Here is a 22,571-nt window from a genome sequence, read left to right as displayed (position 1 = left end):
CCGACAGAAAAAAAAGAGCAATTATTAACCGATAATAATAAACAAGAAATGTAATTTTTTCTATTTCATGAATAAAAATCCAAGGATATATAATTTCATGAAAACTAACCATGTTCAGTCTAGAATAATCATATGAAAGACTGACACCATAACTCAGGCCCAACGCCAATCAACACTATTCCTCCTCTGGATGTTTAATGAGAGTAAAGGAAACAAACTTGGAATTTAATTGAAAATAATGCTAACTGAAAGACAGGAAGAGAGAAAGAAAGAGAAAAAGAAAGGAAAGGAGAGGAAAGGAAAGGAAGGAAGGAATAGAGGAAGGAAGAAATAAAGGAAGAAAGGAAGGAAGGAAAAAGAAAGGAAGGAGAAAAGGAAGGAAGGAAGGAAGGGAAAGAGGGAGGGAGGATGGAAAGACATAAGGCAGATTAAGGGAAAGACCATCACTCATTAGTTTTTGCTAAAACCTGCAGAAGTGTTCAATTTCAGCTTTTGCTGTTTCCAAATTAATAGTGATTATATCTAACACTGTTTTGTCTGATAATCCTCACAGAAGTGTTGACTTTTTATAGAAAAATGAAATTGAAACCAGACATAGCCCCTGTGTCCCAGGGGTTTCAGCTTTCTTTCGTAAGACTAAGCTTTGAATATCTAAAGGTGTTTGAATGGACAATTTAAGCTGAGGTAGAAGTATCCTTTTAACTGCTGAGACATCCAACCCATGAATAATATGAAGAATTATTTATTTCAAAAACTATTTATAATTTTTATATTGTTCTCTTTTAACAGTGATTACATTAAAATGCATTTAAAAACTAGGAGGCTGAGATCTGAGAATTGTGGTTTGAAGCCATCCTGGGCAGAAAAGTCCACAAGACTCTTTATCTCCAATATACTACCCCGAAAATGCTGAAAGTGGGGTGCTGTGGCTCAAGTGGTAGAGCTCTAGCTTTGAACACAAAGAGGTTCCCAGGCTAAGTTCAAACCCCAAGGCAGACAAAACAAACAAAAGACCTCTATCGACTTCCTTCTCAGCAAACATGTTCACTAATCTATGAAAACAGTTGCTGGATCTCTTCCTAAGAAGGTAGGTTAAGTAAAAGCCAAGCTCAGGTGAGAGTCTTTCACAGGCTTACAGCCAATGTTGAGTTCCAAATAAATTCAAAACTTCCATGTTGAAAGAGGTTTTAAAAATAAATAATAATATATAATACATATCTGTAATTTCATGTGCTGATTGATTTAACTTTTTTTGTCGGTCATAGGGCTTGAACTCTGGGCCTGGACACTGTCCCTCAGCTCTTCAGCTCAAGGCAAGCACTCTACCACTTGAGCCACAGCGCCACTTCCAGCTTTAACCTATAATTATGGAAACCTCATGGGTTAAACATGCCCATAGATCCAGGGGTACGAAAGGAAGAAGAGAGGAAAGGCAGGAAGGGAGACGTGAGAAACATTACTATCCAGTGCAGTAATATAAACTCTTTGATTATCCAATAGTAGACTAGGGAAGATTGGGGAGGAAGTGGTGCATTTTCCCAAATGTTGTGCCCTTCAGCTGAAGAACTGAGTGGTTTGTTACAGGAAATCAAAGTGGATATGACTACTAAGATTTAGCATGACAATTGATAGAAGCAGCTGAAACACTTTTTTTTTAAACCATGCATTGTGGTGAATGTTAACCAAGTTGGTCATATAGGATGAAGTCTTCCTATTAAAACGAAGTTTTCAGAATCAGTTGTGCCAAAATGTTTTAGAATTTTGGATATGAGCTCATTTTCTGACCATGAATAATTGACTCTGAGTGATAAATTATTTTTTGTTTGAATAAATCACAATAGTCTTTGTTATTTAAAATGGAGAATGGCTAAACTTTATAAAAATCTATTATTAAAGGGATAATGCCAGCCTTGTTCCACTAATAAAAAAGAGATTTCTTTAAAAATGGATGCATTTGGTACTTTGAAAAATGAATCAGTTTCATACCTAACAAGTTAGTATCTCTTAGTTAATGTGCTGGCTTGTCAGATAGCACATTTTTACAGTAATAATTCTCCATTTGGAAAAATCACAGTGACAGAAGCTATCCATTTTTCTGTAATAATTAAATTTAATGATAATGCATTTAGATTTTGTGAATCTCAGTGAATTTCACATATTTCCATTACTAGTATGAATAACCATGAATTAAAAAGGATTACGAAAGAGCAGAAAAAGAAAACTTTTTGGACATTCAGATATTTTAATCTTTTATAGATTAGGTAATTTGCTATTATAATTTCTAGACTCTATAAGCAGAAAGGGACCTTGGGAATTGACCTAACATCACAATTCTCTAAAACTATCCTGAATGTTGACCATCTACTTTCTCAGGTTTTTCTACCAAAGAGTGGCATGACTTGCTACTTTAAAGGAATTCAATTCTTATTGGAAATAATTAATAATTAGTATATCTATTAACAACAATAGTACTGGGTTTTGTTCATACATAGTCAAGCATTGGGTAAGGATTTATACAGAAAGACAAACACTAAAATGATTAGAGATGATGAAGATGATGATGATGATGATGATGATGTTGATGATAGTGACATTGTTGTTATTTTTAGAGAACCCAATGAACCATGTTTTGAAATTCTCGCCCTGTATAACTCTATTACCTTAAAGCTGAACTTGCTTTGTGATCAAATTTAACCACTAGTATGCAATAAAAAATATCATAGTGCCATTTCTGGGTCCAGTAAGAATTGGAAAAGCTGAAAACTTGTATTTCTATGTGTGGGGTGGCTGAATGTGACCTGGGAAATCTGATGAACCTCGGTCACTGAAGCCAGCCTAAGGCAATGAAAAGGATACATGGAGGAATTCCTGTTCAAAAAATTGTCCAATCTGAGTGCGGGTTCCAGCTTGCTTCATCCCTCTTTCAACTAGGAACAACCCCACACAATTCACAACAGTTCACCAAATAACTCCAGCAAAACGTCTTTCCTTCTCATGTACATATGGGAATCATTTACAGAAAATGATTTATGAGTATTTTGTGTCTAATGAAAATAATGTCAGTAACATTACTATTAGTTAATATTTTTAAATTACTCAAGAGCCTCTAAAAATGTAAAGGCTTATCTTGTAATGTGGTGAAGATAATCTTAGGATAAAACATTATAAAATATTGCAAATTCTTCCAACTTACCATTTTATACTCTTTCCAGCCTCTTTGGAAATCTAGACTTCCATCCTCACGATGCTGTATTACAGTCCAACCTCCTCCATTCACATCCATATTGCAAAACACCTGACAAGCAACCAGAAAGCAAAGGCGAGTGCAAATTAGATTTGTTTTAAAGAAACATCTGTCTGACAAGTTTCAAAGCAGAAACACTATAGATAGCTCTATAGGCTTGCTAGAAGAAAAATAAATTAAATTGGGAAAAGTTAATTCAGACATAGTATTATTTCCCTGTTACTCATATTTGAATTGCTTTTAATTAAATTGCATCACAGTTACATTATTTACTTGTAAAAAATTAAGTGAGATAGAAAAATAATAGTCACCCATTTCTGGGTCTCACCAAAGTTAAAAGAGCCTAAAAACTTCTACTTCTATCTTTGTGAACTTCTAAAATTCTTTATCTGAAATGGAAATAGGCATTTACGTAAATGTAAGTTTTTAGTGACTACTGTTTCCAAAATTGAAGGCCATTTCATGACTAAGGATTTCTAAATTTTTTATTTTGTTGAAATTGCAAGAATATAAGAATAGAAATTTAGGGAAAGCTTTTGAATTGTATTTGTTTAACTATATCATTTTAATAGACTACTATTACATACATATATACCAAAATAATAATAATAATTATTATTATTTTTTGCCAGTCATGGGGCCTGAACTCTGGGCCTGGTCACTGTCCCTCAGCATTTCAGCTCAAGGCTAGCTCTCTACCAATTGAGCCACAGAACCACTTCTGGCTTTTTCTGCTTATGTATTGTGGAAGAATCGAACCCAGGACCTCATGCATGTGAGGCAAGCACTCTACCACTGGGCCACCTTCCCAGCCCTCAAAATAATTATTTTTGATTGCTCACCTTTATAATTGAGGCACAGTTTTGGTTCCTAGTATATGGATTACACATTATTTGTTTATTTTTTAGTCATGAATAATAAGAAGAGAATGGGACACAGTTACTCTTTCTGACAGCAACAATCATTTCTTTTCCATATGGAAAAATTAGCCAAATACCTTAAAGTCTCACATTTAGTTCAATTATTGTACATATACAGTAGTATTTATTTGAAAACACATTCCTTTTCTCCAGAGACCACTATAGAAAAGAATCTATAATGGAATTACCTTTGGAGCGCAATCACTGTAATTGGCATATCGTTAAAGTAGCACCTTGATGGTATAAGGCCTGGACCATAGGGACCATCATTCCTCCATCAACTGTGAATTAAAGCACTTTGAGCGTGGGCTAAAGGTGTGGAGGAAACAACAGTGGGAGCAGGCAATGTGGGGACAGAAATAAACTCTGACTAAAGGAACAACCTCAGGGTTTTCTGTAAGGCATTCCATTTGGAGCACAATTTGCCAAAAGGTACAAGAACACCTGTCAATCAAAGGACAAATTACTCAGGTACTGCCTCAGAATCAAAGGACCTAAGGCAGGCTTTTCTATGAGAGACTAGGAAAGGGACAATTGCTCTCTGGGAGGCTCGTCCTCTAATTTGGCAACAGCTACCTAGCTGTTGATGTTCATCAACAGGAAATGAATCACCACCCAGATTACAAATTTTAAGTCCCACCCTTCTCTTCTTGTCCCTTCCCCGCCCCCATTTACTAATCCTTTACATGTCTCAATTTTCTCTTTGTCTTCAACATAATCTCTAGCTAGGATTTCATCCTCTTTAATTCTAGTTTATTCATTCACTTATTTTTTCACTCAGCTAGCTTTCTTAGGCATTACTTCTGTATTATATCGGAGGAAATCGTGACGATTACAATATGGAACATGTCGTCAAAGTGCCTCAGAATTTCAGTCGTCACTGAGTCCATTGGATTAAGGAGACTTTGGAATCTATCACTTTCAACTCCAGTGATCTGAATAATAGAGGCAGTGATCAAAACAAGAAAATTGAGAAAAATAAAGCTAATTTGTGCTAGAAGAAACTAATCATAATTTTGAATACATAGTGTTAGGTATAGCATAGTGTGGCGTAGTCATCCAACAGAAAGAGTGTCTGGAGCAGTCAAATGATTTATAAGAAGTAAATCAAGCATATATAGATAACAAAATAAGGCAAGAAGAAAGGAATAATAATGATATGTTTGTTGAGTGTTGAACACTTTACATGTATTGACTAACAATCTTAAAACAACTACAAAGAAGAGATGGTTGTTATTTTCATTATACAGATAAAAAATAAGAAACAGAGTGCAACAATAACTCATTAACATTTAACTGTAGGCATCTAGTGGTATGTAAATATTTAAAATATGTTTTTATTGTAAAAATACTGTATAGAGGAGTTACAGTTACATGAGCAAAGTAATGAGGACATTTCTTTCTTTTTTTTTGGGGGGGGGGGGTCCGGTCATGGGGCCTGAACTCTGGGCCTGGGCCTGTCCCTCAGCTCTTCAGCTCAAGGCGAGCGCTCTACCACTTGAGCTACAGCGCCACTTCCGGTTTTCTAGTGGTTTATTGGAGATAGAGGAGTCTCACGGTCTCTCCTGCCCGGGCTGGCTTTGAACCGCGATCCTCAGATCTCAGCATCCTGAGTAGCTAGGATTACAGGCGTGAGCCACCAGCGCCCGGCAAAATTCATTTTTCAACATAGTGTCTTGTACATCTCACTGTTACAATAGGTGACATGTAAATATTAAGGGATGTTGAGACTGTATCTTAAAGGCCCAGAGAAAAAAATTCCTCGAGGAGGTAGAATTTACCCAGAAGGTTACTGAGTTGGAAGCTGAGATGCAGAGAAGTTGAGGCGCCAGCCAGCATGGACTGAAATATGTTCTTAACTTTAAGAATTTTTATTAAGATTAAGCTAATGCACCCATATTAGAATAGTGTTTGGCATGTAATATGCATTATTCTTATGTCTTGGATGCACTTTACAGACAAAATACATACATTTATATTTTGTATTAGCTACTGTACATATGTAATATTTTCTCTATAAAATTTTATTGAATATATATGTGTATGTATTTGACTGTGCAATCATTTACCATTTATTATCAATAGACTGGAACATCCCAAAGCAAAATACACAGAAGTTGGATAATATTTCCTTATGATATGATTATTGGCTTCTACTTATTGCTATTGGCATCACTAACTTTTGATCATGCTACTTTTCAATTATCTATTTAAGAAGAGAAAAGCACACTTAGTATTTTATCTATAATCAGAAGTAAAATAAAAAAGCCTTTGCTGAAGACATGAAGGACATTCCAGATAATTATTGGTCAGTTTCAGAATGATCTGAGACATGAGAGTCCTGAAAAGTTCATTTGCCAGTTTTGTGTGGTCTGTGCCATCTGGCATGGCCTTCCCATAGTCAAAGCTCCACTGCATTTGCTTTGCCTGTGGCATGTATTGATTGTAGGACTCTGGCTTAACTCTTTCCAAGAAAAGATTGAATTGGCTCCTATCCCAGGCAAGGTCAAAGCTTTCAAGCATTAAACACCTTTTTAACATATTACGGAGGTTTAAACCCAAACAAAAAAGGGAAATCTAATTCACATAGTTTTTATGCTTTTGTGCTCCGTACAAATTGAAATGATTAGCTTTGTGGACATTAATTATTTTTCCATAACCTTAAGTTGAAAAAGGTTCAGCATGTTTGTTACAGTCTTTTTCTAAGAATTAGGAGTTCAGAAACCAATTTTTAATATAGTATAATAAAACTTACAATTTAATGGTTTGAGTTTTTGGATGAAAATAAGCTGGGTATAGTGCATTTGACTTCAGAAACTTATGAACTGAAAAGAGAAAGCCTGTTTCCCACTACTGCACATTGAAGAGAATACAGAGGGAAATCACTGCAAGCCATTAACATCATAAAAGATCAGATCTTCACTTTCTGCCTGCTTGAAATATTAAATCGTCCCAGAAAATTGCTTTTAGCTTCCATATCACATTTTGAAAAGACAATACTTTCAAATATTTCTTTTTTGACATGGAGCCATGTCAGTCTAAACAGTAACTATAGTACTTACAAGTCTTACAATGTTTAGATGATTTAAAACAATGAATCAGTATTTTATCAATTGTCATAAATAGCCCAGTTTTATCTATTAGTCCAAAGCCATACATATTTGACTAATTTGTCTTGCTGGCCTGCTTGAGTTGCTTGCCTTTCCAAGATTTCTCAAAGCATTAAAGCAAGCAAAGCTTCTGCTAAGTAGACATGGCACCAAACATTTTGTCTGAGATTCTCAGTCTACTTTGAAGGCTAAGGTTCCAAAAGATAATTTTTCAACACTTTCTATATAATTAAGGGTAGATTGGTGATGTACTATGATTAACAGAGTTTTGTGACTTCAAAAGAGAAGAAAATGGAATTAAAGATGGTAGGAAGTAAGGTTAAAATAAGAACATGAATCTGGTTATCTAGTTTTCCAATAATAAAAGCTTGCCTCTATCACTAATGGTACACATATGTCTACTGCTCCATGGAACAATAAGGTACTATTCAAAAATTATGATTGTGGAAATTTTAATCGTTGTTCATAGAAATAAATTTCTGGCTTAGGCTTGTCGTTAAAGAAGGAGGTAACAATGCTTGATAAGAAATGCACTCATTACCTTGCCCGTGTAATTGTAACCCCTCTGTATGGTATTTTTACAATAAAAAAAAATTGAGCAATGGAGTTAGACATTTCAAAGTCAGTGTTCATATTTCTCAATTGTACCATTTGGGCAATTCACTTTAAAAAAAAATAGAGATAATGGGAACCCATATGTTATCCAGTTGTTGACAAAGAATAAATAAGCAATTAAAGATTAGAAAATGGTTAAATGATCAGCATGTTGAACAATTGTATTACCATCTTTTAAAATATTTCTAAAATACTCTTATCTCCAATTAACCACCAAAGAACTGGAAGCAGCTCTGTGGCTTAAGTGGTAGAGCTCCAGCCTTGAGCTGAAGAGCTGAGGGACAGCACCCAGGCCCAGAGTTCAAGCTCGAAGCTGTCCGTATCAGGGTGCTTCTGGAGTATTTTATAACTATCTGTGGAAATTTCTATCTTCTTTACACCAGTAAGGATGGCTTACTTTATATTTATGCCCCTGGATAGTTACTGCCAAATGAGTGACATCCTGTGAATTATGATGAATGAAAGCATGGATGGATGTTTTAATGGATAATTGGATGGGGCATGACATATACAAAGGCAAAGTGACAGCCGGAAGAAAGTGTTTGCTTACTTCCAAGTTTTCTTTGGGTTCTTTTCAACAAACCCATGAACTGTTCCTCCAACCGGCTCTAATGTAAATATGAAAAGCAAATCTTTTCAAGATGATGAGTTAAGATAGGATATGTTTCTCTCACTTCAATAGGAGAAGCCAATGTCAAAATAGCTCGATAGGCCTGTTTCCCTCCCATGGTCTTTAGTGCAGATGTTATATGTCCTTTGAGATTTTGGGAGGACTGAGATTTGGGAGGACTCCTAACTCTTCTCCACATATTTAAAGTAAATGTGACCTCAATATATAATCTGAAACATAAACTCTTCTAAGCAATGAGATATCCTAAGAATCACAGACAAAACTCTACCACTAATAGACCCTAGAAACAGTATCTTTGAGAGAAAAAAGCTGAGACATATAGAGAGAATATTGTGCATGTATGCAATATTGTATCCATCTATATATTCATAAGAATGTATATACATATACACATATACATATAGATAGACAAGGTAAGTAGATACATCCAGGTTAACAAGTTCATAATGTGATTTCTAGTATTTCACCTAGGATTGATTTACATCTTATAAACAAACACTTCTGATTTTTACCTTTTTAGGTTCTGGCATATTATTAATATAAATAGTGTAGATTCCACTTTTATTAAAACCAGCTTGATATACATCTGCACAGTCTCTAAATGGTTTTTCTTCCTCTCTTTTTCCTCCCTTAAGCAAAACTGCAAAAAAAAAAACAAAACATGAATAAGAATTATCATTATCACTGGCTCTCAAAATGCCTGAAGTCTTTGAAACTTAGCTAAGAATGGCTTAATTTAAATGTCAATATTGCATTTATTGAAGAGTCAAAACAATAGACAATATTAAGTTCTTACAATTTTTAAAGCAGAGGGAAAAGCTATAGAACTATTGACTAGCCAAATACTTACATTCATTTACCTTCTCAATTCTGGCTTTTTAAAAAATATACTTTTTATAGTAAAAATACTGTATAGAGGGGTTACAGTTACATATGTTTTCCAAAACATCAGCTCAAAGGATAAGTGGCCTGTCTATGTAACACTTCCAATGGTTAGCAATTTATATCAATTGTTACATTCTGTAAAATTTCAAAATATTCACATTTCATATGACACTTTGTTTCTTGTAATGCTAGGGATGAAAGCCGGGCCTCGTACATTCTAGACATCTGTCTACCACTGAACCACGGTCCTGAAAAAGCCTTTTTAAAGATGCTAAGACTTTCCAAGTACTGGTGGATAATGCTTGTAATCCATACTACTTGGGAGGTGGAGATGGGAGGGTCCAAGTTTGAGGCCAGCCCAGGCAGAATAGATCTCAAGATACCATCTCAAAGGAAGCAATAGATGCTGGATGCAATGACATGGGCCTGGTGTCCCATCTATAATGGGAAGCCTAAAAGCTGGATTGAGCTCAGGCATATGCTCAGGCAGAAAGAGACCTTATCCCAAAAATAACCAGCAGAAAACAGGGATGAAATTGTGCCTCAGAAGTAAAAGCTTCTGCCTAAGGAGTACTAGGTTCAGAGTTCAACCCCCAGTACAGCACACATACACACACACAGAAAAAATAAACAAATAAATAAATAAAAGAGAAATACGAAACAAGATTAAAATTATAATATGGAAATTTAAGACACTGAAAATAAAGATAGTAGATTTAGCATGAAAGAGCTCTTGGGATTCATTTCACTTAGCATCATCTTATATGGTCATATGAATGAACCCCAAGATAGGGACACAGAGGTTTTGTCTTTGTTGCTGTTGTTTTTAATGTACTTATAATGCACTGTGTGACTTGTTTTTGTTTTTGTATGTTCTTCCCTCAAGGTATAATCTCTATTTTCACTGTAGTTGATTCAGGTCCCCTGCATGTTGTATATACATTTTTCAAATTTGGGGAGGGGAAGGGAAATAAAATGCTGAAACAAGGATACAGGTTGACCCATTGTGACAATGAGATGTACAAGACACTACATTGGAAACAAACTTTACAATTTTGGGGGAAGGGAGGCGTTGGGGCAGTAGGGAGAAAAGGGATAGTAGGGTTTGACAAGAGAAGTATTCATTACCTTACTTATATAATTGTAACCCCTCTGTACATATCTTTATAATAAATATATATATATATTTTTTTAAAGATTAAAGAGCCTTAAATTTTTTTCTTTATACCAAAGCAAACAATGGAAATAATTAAATATGGCAGATTGAAAAGGGTTTAGGAGCCAATTTAGCTACCTAGAAAACATGTAACTGAACTTTGTATTTTATCTAAGGCCCTTAAGTTACAGGCATAAGCAGGTTATATAAAAATCTTAAAAATAGTACATTTTAAAAATTAAATTACAAAAGGAAACTAGTTATGTAGAAAGCTAGAAATGAGTGAGGACAAGAAATTGAGAAAAAAGCCTTATTTTAGTTAGTATTATTAATATTTTAATGACATAAAAATACAATATGACTCATATTTAGTAGGTTTTAGCTAAAAAACAGGAAATTTATAATCTCACAATTTGATTATATGACTTCTACTTATAAAGTAACACATACACATTATTCATGAATTAATATTTCTTAAAAGTGTAAATTATATTACCAATTTGTTTCATTTAACCTTTTTTTGTAAAATGAACATTATTTTGTACTCTAACCCATAAAGGTTACATAATAAATACACATGTTCAATCACTGAATCACAATGATCTTTGGGAATAAACATATCTAAGTTATACTATGAATCAATGCTTTTAAATTGATTTTAATGTGTTAAAAATTGATACTGCTCAGTTGACATTTTACCTATATAATATTTACTAATTTATAGGTAGTAGGGAGCTGATTCTTTGTACTAAAATTATAATGTTTCAAATTTTCAAAAAGTAATTGCTTGAAGATGTATTCATGGTAGACATGATGCTATAGCTAAAAGGGATTAAAGCAGTTAATAACATAGTTTCCTATATAACTCATGTGAATGCTACTGATTACAATAATAATTATATCAAAAGAACAATACAAGGAATACAAGTTTATACAATAGGATGTATATATTTTAAAGTCTTTTTTCTAATAACATTGGGTATGGATTATACTTAAATATAGTTCTCAAAAGCATCAATGCAGATGAGATGTTTGTTAATTTTAACTCTGTGCTATTATTTTTCAAAAAAATTATTATTAATTATAAATGGATTTTTTTCTTACATTGAAAAGTAGAAAATAACCTAATTAGATACCCAAAATAGGGATGTAAAGCAATGCCAACTAAATTTATGATCTTTGAGAGAACAAAAAACACAGGAAGCTGTGGTCAATGAGAACCCATTGGTAAACCTGCTTTTCTTTTTTGGGTGGGAAATGGTAAAAGTCATTTATCTATAGAGAAAATGTTTCTCTTGTTAAATATACCGTTTCCTGTTCTCCTGGATGTGGTTATGTAAGGATATATTTTCTTCACTCTCTCTCCCTCCTCCCTCCTCTTTTCTTTTTCACTTCAGGAAGATGTGCATAAGGGAGTTTTGTGTGGGAAAAGGAAGCTATTTCCTAGACATTTTAAATAATGAGAGGGAAAAAGGAAAATGTTGGCTATTATCTTTGTTTTCCCAAACTAAGAGTAGAGGTTCTCTACCTAGAAAAATAATTTGAATATTCTATTACAAAAAGATACAACTGATACTTCATTTATCTATTATGAATTTGTGTTGTTGTTATAGTAACATTGATCTTGCATGTTACTGAAACAAATTTGAATTTTTGAAAAATTGGCACACATTGAGTCTAGAAGATACACTGTCAAAATACTGTCTTTTTGTCTTTAATTCTTACTAATTAGTTAGCAAACACAATACTTGAAAGTTTATTCAGGATTTTAGAGTGTTAAAATATTAATAAATTAACTTTAAATTTCACCCACACTTTATCTTGGTATCTTTGCTATAAACTATGATTAAAGAATGTCCCCTGTGTAAGGGTCATTTGACTTTCAGAAGGATTATAGTTTTGTTCTTTAAAATCTATATGTTGTGGTAGATATAAATATTCCTGAGGCCAGTAGGTAAACTACATAAAAACAGATTGAGTAAGTACTTAAGAAATGGTAAATATTGTTAATATGATCATGACTACATTGCTAATATCAAAATTAAATTATTAACATTAAATGTTGACATTTAATAATGAGATTATCAAATCTAATTTAATATTCAGACTACTAAATGTCTTCTATGGAAGAGTTATTCATAGGGTATAAGAAGGCAGCCAGTCAGGTTAATGGACTGGTAGAGACAGCAGCTGGATGAGTCTGGGGAATTACTGTTGACTGCTAATTTGTAGAATGACTGCTAATTTGCAGGGCTATATTGGACTGGCCTCTCCTTGTAAAACTTGGCTGTCTATTGACTAAGTTGACTGACTAAATCAGGTTATCAATTTTTTCTTAAAGCTAAAAGAAACAAGTAATTCAATCTTCTTGTAAATTGTAAGTACTTCTATATAGTTAAGAGTTAAAATTATATATGAGGAAATGATATGGGATGTGTAGGCCAAAATGTTGGTTGTGACTTTTTGCATAACGATTTCATTGTCAAGTACTGGATTGTTCTAAGGTGGATATTATGAAGCTGTAACTAGACTACATATTTTAAAACATGGAAAGACAGTACCATGTACTTGAACTTACACATGACTTCTCAAGTGTTAAATCCTAGTGGTTAAGTTCTTTTAGGAAGCCTTAGGAAAAAAATAGAGCCTATGGGCTGGGAAGGTGGCTCAGTGGTAGAGCGCTTGCCTTGCATGCCTGAGGCCCTGGGTTCGATTCCTCAGCACCACATAAGCAAAAAGAAAAAAGCCAGAAGTGGCACTGTGGCTCAAGGGGTAGAGCGCTAGCCTTGAGCTGAAGAGCTGAGGGACAGCGCCCAGGCCCAGAGTTCAGGCCCCACGACCGGACCCAAAAAAAAAATAGAGCCTAGAGGAATTTGCAGAAAACTACAACAGGTAGGCACAGGAGAGTAGATGGAGAGAATCTACAAGAGATATCAATTGGACTGAGCTAGGAAGAAAACTTGATAGAGGTGTTTGCCTTTCTCTTATAATCACTTACCACTTTTTTTTTTTTTCCAAAAGGGATTGATCTGAAGGATAAATTTGAATGTTGATTTTTATACTACAAGTTTCCTCTTTCCTGACACAGTTTTTTGTTTGATCGGTCATGGGGCTTGTGCCTGGTGCTGTTGCTGAGCACTTCAGCTTAAGACAAACACTGGACCACTTGAGCCATAGCACCACTTCCTACAAGTTCCCTCTTTAACCCCATATCTTTAGCTTTTTCTCTCCCATCCTTTAATTCTCAGTGAATACGTCTTTCCTAATTGAGAGTCTAGAACCCCACCCCAATCAGCCTCTTCCTACTCTTCTTTTTCTTTCTTCTTAGCTTGGATCTCAGAATTAGGCATTTAAGAAGTGTCCAGTTTATATTTGTGGTGATTTCCGTCAATTGTTCTTAGACCCATTGGGTTAAATTCTGCCCTCTAGCTGTGCCTGCATTCTTTTATTTTCTCACTCTTACTTCATGATAGCAAACATGAAGTTATTTCTAATACACTTGATTTTCTCATTGTTTAGTACCTTTATTTTTGGAGTATCAAAATCTATATAATCCATTAATCTGAGGTTCTCAAAAAATATTGCAAGTACCTTAAGGTAACATTTGATATATTTTATTTCTTTCTGCAGAATATCTTTCAAATTTTCTACCTTTGCCAAGACTGAAATAAATCTTCCTTTCTCTACCCGACTTAACAGCTTAACATAAGGATCAAAACCATTGATAGGTAAGTCCCTTTCACTCCCTCCGTACTTCAGAAATTTTCTCCCTTCCTTTTCTTTACATTTTTGTGTTTGTCTCTCCTATCTAGTCCCTTTTCTGCTTCTGTAATTGCTCTTTTTATCTGTACTGATTTTTATTTCTCTCTTCACCTACCACACACCTGTAGATGTTTACCATGATTCTATTTTTTATTTCTGCTTAATTTGTATAGATTAATTTGTATAGATTAATTTGTATAGATTATCTGCTTAATTTGCATAGATATGTACATATATGTAAACATATATGTACATATATCTATCTATCTATCTTGGCAAACTAGCATGACTTGAAAGTTCTAAGGAGATTTTTAAGACTAATAAGCATTCTAACAATGTGAATAGTTACCTTTATCTTGACGTTATAATCCATATTTCTACTTGTCTGCCAGGCAGTTTCTATTGCTGCCTTAGCTGTTATTTATTTTATGATGCCTAATATTTCCTGCATTCTCTTTTTCTCTTATCACACTTATTTCCTTTCTCAGTAGTTATTGGTTAAAAATTAATGAAGTATAAATATAAGACAATTAGTCTGAGGTGGTATCATTGGTCTTTCTACCTTGTACTTCTACTTATGTAGGTAATTAACTTAACACACATTTACTGAACACCTGCTGTTTGTCAGACTGCCTAGACATTGGAGATACAGAAACAAGACAACCCAAATGTATTCATACTGGGTTCATAGGCTAATTCAAGAATTATCTATTAGAGTAGTAAGCCTTCAATAATAGGTCATGATAGTCATATTCAGAATTAGGATCTTCATGACAGGAGCAAACTCAACTCCAGCTGCTTTAATGAAAACAGATTATTTATTAGATGATGTCATTGAATAATCCAGGGTCAAACTTGAGGTAATGCATGATCAAGTTTCAAGAAATGTAACTAGGAATTTGTTCCTTTATCTTTTTGACTTACTTTTTCTTGGCTCATTACCTGGTCACAAGATGACAAGCAACAGCCTGGAGAGCTATAAAGTTACTAATGTAAATATAGTAGCAAAAAGAAAGTGGACAGGCCATTGTTATCTCAAAGGCACAAATCAGATACATTGAAAACATGCAAGGAGAATATTTTCCATCTGCCAAGCAGACTCAGGGAAGGCTGACCAGAAGAGATACCACTTGAAATAACAAAACATGCAGAATAGCTTATCTGAGCTCACAGTTTGAGAGCCCGGTATGTCATTTCAAAGACTTCACTCACACCGGTATCAGCAAATAAATCTAGAAAGTCTTAGGAAGGAGTCATTATTCATTCTTTTCATTTATCCTTATCTGTGCAACCAAATCTTTGCAATCTAAAGGGAAATAATGGGGACATGAGCAGGTGCATGTCTGTCTTTCACCAGCCAACATTCAGGCAATCAGCAACCTGAGACTCTGATGCCAGCTGTTGTTGACTGCACCTTAATCTTGCCTTCATTTGATGAGCCACCAGTTTCAACCCAGATGGTATACAAACCACCAGTCCGACTTCAAGGAGAGACCATAAAAGCTGGAGTGGAGGGTCACTTCACTTTAGATGAACCCTCAAGAGGAAACTTCCTGGAATGTTAAATTGATCATTTTGCATCTCAAGGACCATAGCAGAGGACACAAAAAACAATTATCCTTGATACCAAAGACAATGTGAAATACCAGAGCTTTTCCCTTTATTTCCCAATAAATTTCTGTAAGAAATCAATTATTCATTCCTTTTAAACTTTGAGTATGGCTAATGATTCATATCTTTCCAGTATTTAGCAAACATTAAAATACATGTGGACTCCGTTATTTGTTCAAGAGTAATGCTTGTGGATTTTTTGTTCATCATTGTGTTAAGGAGATCATAGAATTAGGAATTGACCCTGAGCCCATGGTTTCAACAGGTCATTGAAGTTCACTGAGCACAGATGTGCATAAAAATGGCCAACCTGACAAGGTGCAAACAAACAAACAAATGATTAATTAGTTCCATACTCCTAAGAGGGAAGTGAGGCCATTTCCTTTAAGTGCCATTTTTAAGGCATTCTCTAGAATCCTAACCATTTTAAAGGGTTTTTAGAAGTGGGAGAAGGTAATTACTTCCATTTCAGGAATGTGGAAAATTAAACCATTTCGCTGTGATCCAAGTTTTAATATTTTGTGGGGAGGTATGAGGATAAAGTACTTTTATCAGTGACTTTATAAATATATACACAAACATGGTATAAATATTTAAGTGAAATATTTATGCATGTAAATGAAAAATTTCAAGGTTGGTACCTTATCTCACAGTAAAACATATGCATGCAAATCTAATTATCTGTGGGTTGGTGCATCATGATGATTGGCTTACAAAAATGGCAATTGCATGCATCTTACATATATATTTGTCATAGAATGCCAAATATATATGCATAATATCACAAGCTTACTTACTTGAGTCTATAGTCTATTGCCAGAAACTATATGTTTAGAAGAAAGGATAGTGGGAAAATGAGACTGGATATATTTATGTAGATGTAGTGTCATCTAATCGCAGACATAAAGACAACCAGAAATTAATCATTGAAAGCTTAGGTAGGTATGAGAAAGCAAAATTTTAAAAGTAGACAACAAAACGAAGTAGTAATACTGTGGGTATTAAATAAAAAGACTAATTATATACTTTTTCAAAGACTCCCTGGTTTTCTGATGTAAATTAATTTGTGTTTGATGATAAAGATTTCAATTATTAGGAAAAATAATTTAGTTAGTTTTTTCTTTTGAAAAATAAGGGAACTGAAAAAAGTAATACAGAACACTTATCATAATGACTTTAAATTTTCTCAAAATTTTGCTAGTTATTGGGATCTAGCTCAATGACCTGGAGAATGCATCCTCTGTTTTGTGGTTACAGATGTAAATAGAGGCGCAGTTAAGTCTAGGGGGACATGCAAATCCATCCTCCCTCATGAAAGGTTCTTCAATTTTATGATACATTTTTGACATGGAAAAGTCATAAAATGTCAAGGAATTCTTCATATTTCTACTACACTGTGATTATGTATAACATAATTTATGTTCAATGAGTATTTAACCAAGAATGGAAAAATTACTTGACTAAAAATTGAAAATGGAATTAGACACAAACTTTCTTTGATCAATTAAGTATTCAGCAATTTCATAAAATTTATCTCTGTGTTTTCTCTTTGGAAACCCTGTTGGGCAATTGTGAATGCTGCCAGACCCCTGCCATTTATTCAGAGGGTCATTTCATTAACAGAGATATTTTCAGGTGTTTCATGTATGTTAATTTTCCATGTAATGTCTTCAGCCTGTCGGAAATATATTGATTTTGCACAAGACTTGGTCGGCATATGGGAAAGTTTAAAGGGTATTTTTGACTTATTATGAGTGGAGAAATCAGTGATTTCAGCAAAAGCTGTTAAAAATGTAAAGTCCTTGGGCAACACAATGAGCATAGAAAGTAATTGCCAGATGCTTTTGGAAACTCTCTCTCCCTCTCTCTCCCTCCCCCCTCCTCTCTTTTTCTATCTGTCTCATACATACACACAAATACACACATACACACACACATCTTCACTTTGATGTGTTGAGCTAATAAGGGCTGATTGTCACCACAGGTTCTGTCACTTTGGTTCCTACACTTGTGGTATAATATATGTGAAGAATAACACTTGACTGTTCTTCATCAGCATGGCCTGACACTCAGATCATAGTGCTACTAGAGACATTGGGAGTTAAACAAAACCAAGGGAAGTTTGGAATGAGTTATGGAAACCATAAAGTATGGGGTTTTGTCTAGGACATCAGATGGACTCCAAGGCCTGTGGTACTTTAGGTTAAGCAACCTTGAAGCATTGCTGAATGGGACTCAGGTGTCTTAATTTCTTTTTTTAAATTTTTTATTGTGAGGGTTACAATTATATGGGCAAGATAATGAGTACATTTTCTTATCAAGCATTGTTGCCTCCTCCTTTGTTTCCCCTTCCTATCCTCTCTCCCCCCCCCCCCCCCCCCCCCCGCCAAAGTTGTAAAGTTCGTTTTTCAACATAACGACTTGTACATCTCATTGTTGCAATGGGTCCACCTGTGTCCCTATTTAAACGGTTTGTTTTAATTTCTGTTTTTGAAAACAGCCATGCCCTGTCTTTCAAGTTGTGTTCATTATAGCTGCTTCAAGATACTGATGAGAAAAGCATCTAAATCCTGTCTGTAGGGAGAAAGGCTGGACAATTAATTATGGTTGAGTTTGTGTGTGTGTGTGTGTGTGTGTGTGTGTGTGTGTGTATACATGTGAGTTGCCATTTAACAAAAAGCAATTTATAAATGCATTGTGTCTTGGTCAATGTCATCACTTCCAACATCGTCACTGCTCCCTCCTAGCCATCCTTTTCTTCACTCTTTAACATTTTGCAGTATGTACATTGAAGTGCTGACCGCATTCTCCCTCCCACCTTTCTCCTCTTCACTCATCTACTCCTCTCACCTTAACCCCACCTGACCTATTTCAGACCATATCTCTGCTTGAACTCAAAGTTCAAACCCTGTTCTTATTGTCAAAGTAAAATACTCAAAGGTAAGCAATATGAGCTCAAGCAAAGTCAAGATAAAAGTAAAGATGAAAGGAGATTTGAATGAACTCATATAATACATATAATTTGGCTTCATAAATCTAGTACAGAGGTAGAGCATTCCTAGTATCAGAGATAATTCCACTGAGAATGAGAACATTCAAGTCAGGAAGATAAATGTATGATATACATGTATGACATTGATATTCTTTTATTTAAAGTTAATTGTAAGTTTACATAAGGGAACTAAGAATAATTTTTATTTTTGGATCGGTCATGGGGCTCGAGCTCTGGGCCTGGGCGCTGTCCCTCAGCTCTTCAGCTCAAAGCTAGCACTCTACCACTTGAGCCACAGCGCCACTTTCAGTTTTCTGGTGGTTTATTGGAGATAAGAGTTTCATTGCCTTTCCTGCCCAGGCTGGCTTTGAACCACGATCCTCAGATCTCAGCCTCCTAAGTAGCTAGGATTACAGGCGTGAGCCACCAGCATACAGTTTGAGAATAATTTTTATCATTGGATTTAAAAGTTCTTTGCAACTATTAAAAGTATTCATTTTTATGCTTTGAAATGCAGATACATGGTTAAAACAGTTCTTATTCCTTCTCAGAGTATACCACATTTCAGGATGATTTTACTCAGTGGCTTATGAGAATATTCACATTAAATAATGAGAATAAATTTATTTTTTTAATTACTTTTTCGAGTAATTACACAATGCCAGTTGGTTCACTGTAAAGTACCATAATCTTTTTTTCTAACTAATGTCCACAAGATTCAGAAATTGCTACTGAATTTAATTGCATGTATATGTGTTCAGGAAATGACTTAGTTTAAATTCTATTCAAGCTATTTGTGGTTTGTTGCTTAGCTAATCAAGCTAGGAGAGCCCAGTGAAAGCTGGGAGATAGTTGGCCCCTAGTTGCATTGAAATATCAAGGAAACACACTATTTTTTGTGGCCTTTTACCCTGGTGACATCCATACTCATCTGGAACCAGGATATATTCTTTTATGGATATTTCTTCTAGTTTCTAAATTGAAACTCTAATTCCTGAAGAGAATAACCACAAAATTTCAAATCTCCCCCCAAAAATGTGGTTTAGAAATAGTTCGTGGGAGAGGTCAGAGACTGTATTATTTTTTATTTTGTTATCATTAGTTCAGCTCTCCACTCTTCACACATTTTTTTGCAGAAATTATGACTTTTCAAAAGGCAGATACTATGTTTCTACAAAAAAAGGAGAAATATACTAGTTCCAAAAATAAACAGTTACTTTCCCCTGAAGCCATTGGGTTTTATGAAAGGAAGTGCTGGAGAGTGCGGTTCATTTCAAGGAAATTATAATTGTTTGACATGGAATTTTCTGTCAAGATAAAGCATTTCCTTCATTAAATGGGAACAAGTGTTCACTGCTGTGTTCAGCAGATGACTTCCTGTATTTTTCTTTCTCTTTCTACCTAATGTTAAATTGCAGTCAACAACAACAAAAAATATTTTACTCAGTCCCTGAAAGTGATATTTTTTATTTTTGTCAATATTTCTCTGAGTGATATTCAAGAGTTTTCATTTGCTCTCACTGCTTGTGATGTTTTGAGTCATTAACACAAGAGACTCGCAGTTCAAACTACCTCATCCTTTAACTGAATGATTTACTTTAAGAACTCAATGGACACTGCACAGGAGGTAAATTCCTTTCAGATGGTAGAATTATTCTGAGAACAGAGCCAAATGACTCCTCAGCACTGGGAAGAGAACAAATGCTTCATTTCCCCCTTTTAAGAAAGCTAGAGGACTGAAAAGAATGATCAAATGTTCCATACACTGCAATTGGCCCCTGGTATAAACATTAGCAAATCATGTAGCTCACTTAAAAATTTGTACAATAATGATAGTATTTCTCATTCAATGTGAAGTAATTTTTAACTGAAACTCCTGGGAAACTCCTGAGAGATTAAATTTAAATTTCTTAGTAGGAAGCTAAACATATAATCATGTTCATGGCTTTCAGTTTCTTTTTTTTTTTCAATATTTCCCTCCCCCCCCCCTTCCCCCTTCCCTCCACACCTCCCCACCGGGGCCAAAGTTGTAAAGTTCGTTTTTCGACATAACGTCTTGTACATCTCATTGTTGCAATGGGTCCACCTGTATCCCTATTTAAACAATTTGTTTTTTCCCTTCCCCTCCACAAAGTATACCAACATCAAATACAGTGAAAAGAGGAGTTATATCGTGGGGGAGGGACATACAAAGCAACAAAGAAATCATCTTATAAATGTGTTAGAAACAATCCAAGAAAGAAAAAAACATTTGAATCCTTATCCTGGGGCTCATTTCGCCTAACATGAACTTATCTGACTATTTCTGCTTGTCTCAGACATATACTAGTAATTGCAAATATGGGAAACCATGAGACCTATGTTTCTTTGGGCCTGGCTTGCTTCACTTAATGTAATTTTTTTCCAAGTCTTTCCATTTCCTAACAAATGGGGCAATGTCATTCTTTCTGATGGAGGCATGGAATTCCATTGATGGCTTTTAGTTTCTTTTACTTTGGTTTACATTGTATATATCCTTACTAAAATTGTTACCTGCTCTTTTCCATGCAAGTTTCTTGTATGGAGGGAAAGAGTGAGTTCAGTGTTTGCTTGCTTTCATGTATCTCATCCTACGCAATTGAGCCATGCAATTGTATAGCCTATAACCCAGCTCTAGATTTTACATTTTCATTCTTTTTTCTTTTGGGCTCATTTTTTTCCATTTTTACAATAAAGAATTCCAAATTTCATGTCTTGATTTGATTTCACACATCTATTATGTTATAAAATGGGCCCATAACCTTGGTATGTAAATTTACTGCAATTGTGTACAAACGTAACTTGTATCTGTGTGGTTACACTATGGAATTATGGTGAGGAGGAAAAAGAAGACAGATTAGATTCTCCAGTGAATCTGATACAAGTTGCATTCCTAGCTAATATGTCCTAGAAATTCTTTTATCATGTAACATGAATACATTACTATATACTTATCATATTTTTGTGGTGAGAACTGGTTTTTATTAATTCACACAACCCCGAATAGATAGAGTCCTTTTTTAGGCACTTTTGAGGGTGTCACAACTTTTATCTTTTGAAAATAATCTCTGGGTCATCCAAATCTCCAGACGCCTATTTCTCTGCTTGTCACATTGGCCTACAGATATTCAGTCAGCAGGTCAAAACTAGACCCTGATCTTTCCTCCATTGACCTTTGTTTCAATTGTTGCTGAGTTTCAGGGATGTCGTTAGCATTTTCTGTAATTTAACCCAGAATTTTGGATGTTATATTTGATTCTCCTCTATTATAATATATAAGTAGCTACTTCTGGTTGATTCTATGTTTTTAATATAAATTTCTTTCACCTTTCTATTTACCTCTGTTGGATCATGACTTTATATTTCTCTGAAGAGATGAATTTGAAAATCCAATGAAACCCATCAATTTTATGTTTCATTCTCAGCACAGTGCAGTGGATAATATATTTTCCTGAGCCAGGCTCTCTGGGTTCAAATTTCAGTTTACGCACTTACTAGTAGTGTGTTATTTAGAAATTATTACTAGCTATACTTAATTTTATTATCATTCATAGGAAAGCATATGAGAGATAAGTTAGTGAAAGCACCTGTGTTTTTACAATGCATGCTACCAAATTTAAATGAGTT

At 34.7% G+C, this 22,571-nt stretch overlaps 1 protein-coding gene across 2 annotated transcripts in view; it reads right to left on the bottom strand.

Moving 5' to 3' along the window:
- Angpt1 (angiopoietin 1) overlaps positions 1-22,571 on the bottom strand; it is a 220,526-nt gene that overhangs the window by 37,984 nt on the left and 159,971 nt on the right. For both annotated transcript variants that reach the window (XM_042673087.1, XM_042673088.1), the window contains exons 5-6: positions 9,033-9,160; positions 3,194-3,295 (exon numbers count right to left, since the gene is read on the bottom strand). In XM_042673087.1, the coding sequence (XP_042529021.1) occupies positions 3,194-3,295; positions 9,033-9,160 (230 nt within the window). The remainder of the gene's footprint in view (positions 1-3,193; positions 3,296-9,032; positions 9,161-22,571) is intronic.

Source organism: Dipodomys spectabilis, unplaced genomic scaffold, assembly GCF_019054845.1.
Source record: "Dipodomys spectabilis isolate Male_0828 unplaced genomic scaffold, ASM1905484v1 ptg000783l, whole genome shotgun sequence".
In the NCBI taxonomy this organism is placed as follows: domain Eukaryota; kingdom Metazoa; phylum Chordata; class Mammalia; order Rodentia; family Heteromyidae; genus Dipodomys; species Dipodomys spectabilis.
This window is presented reverse-complemented; position numbering and strand designations above follow the sequence as displayed.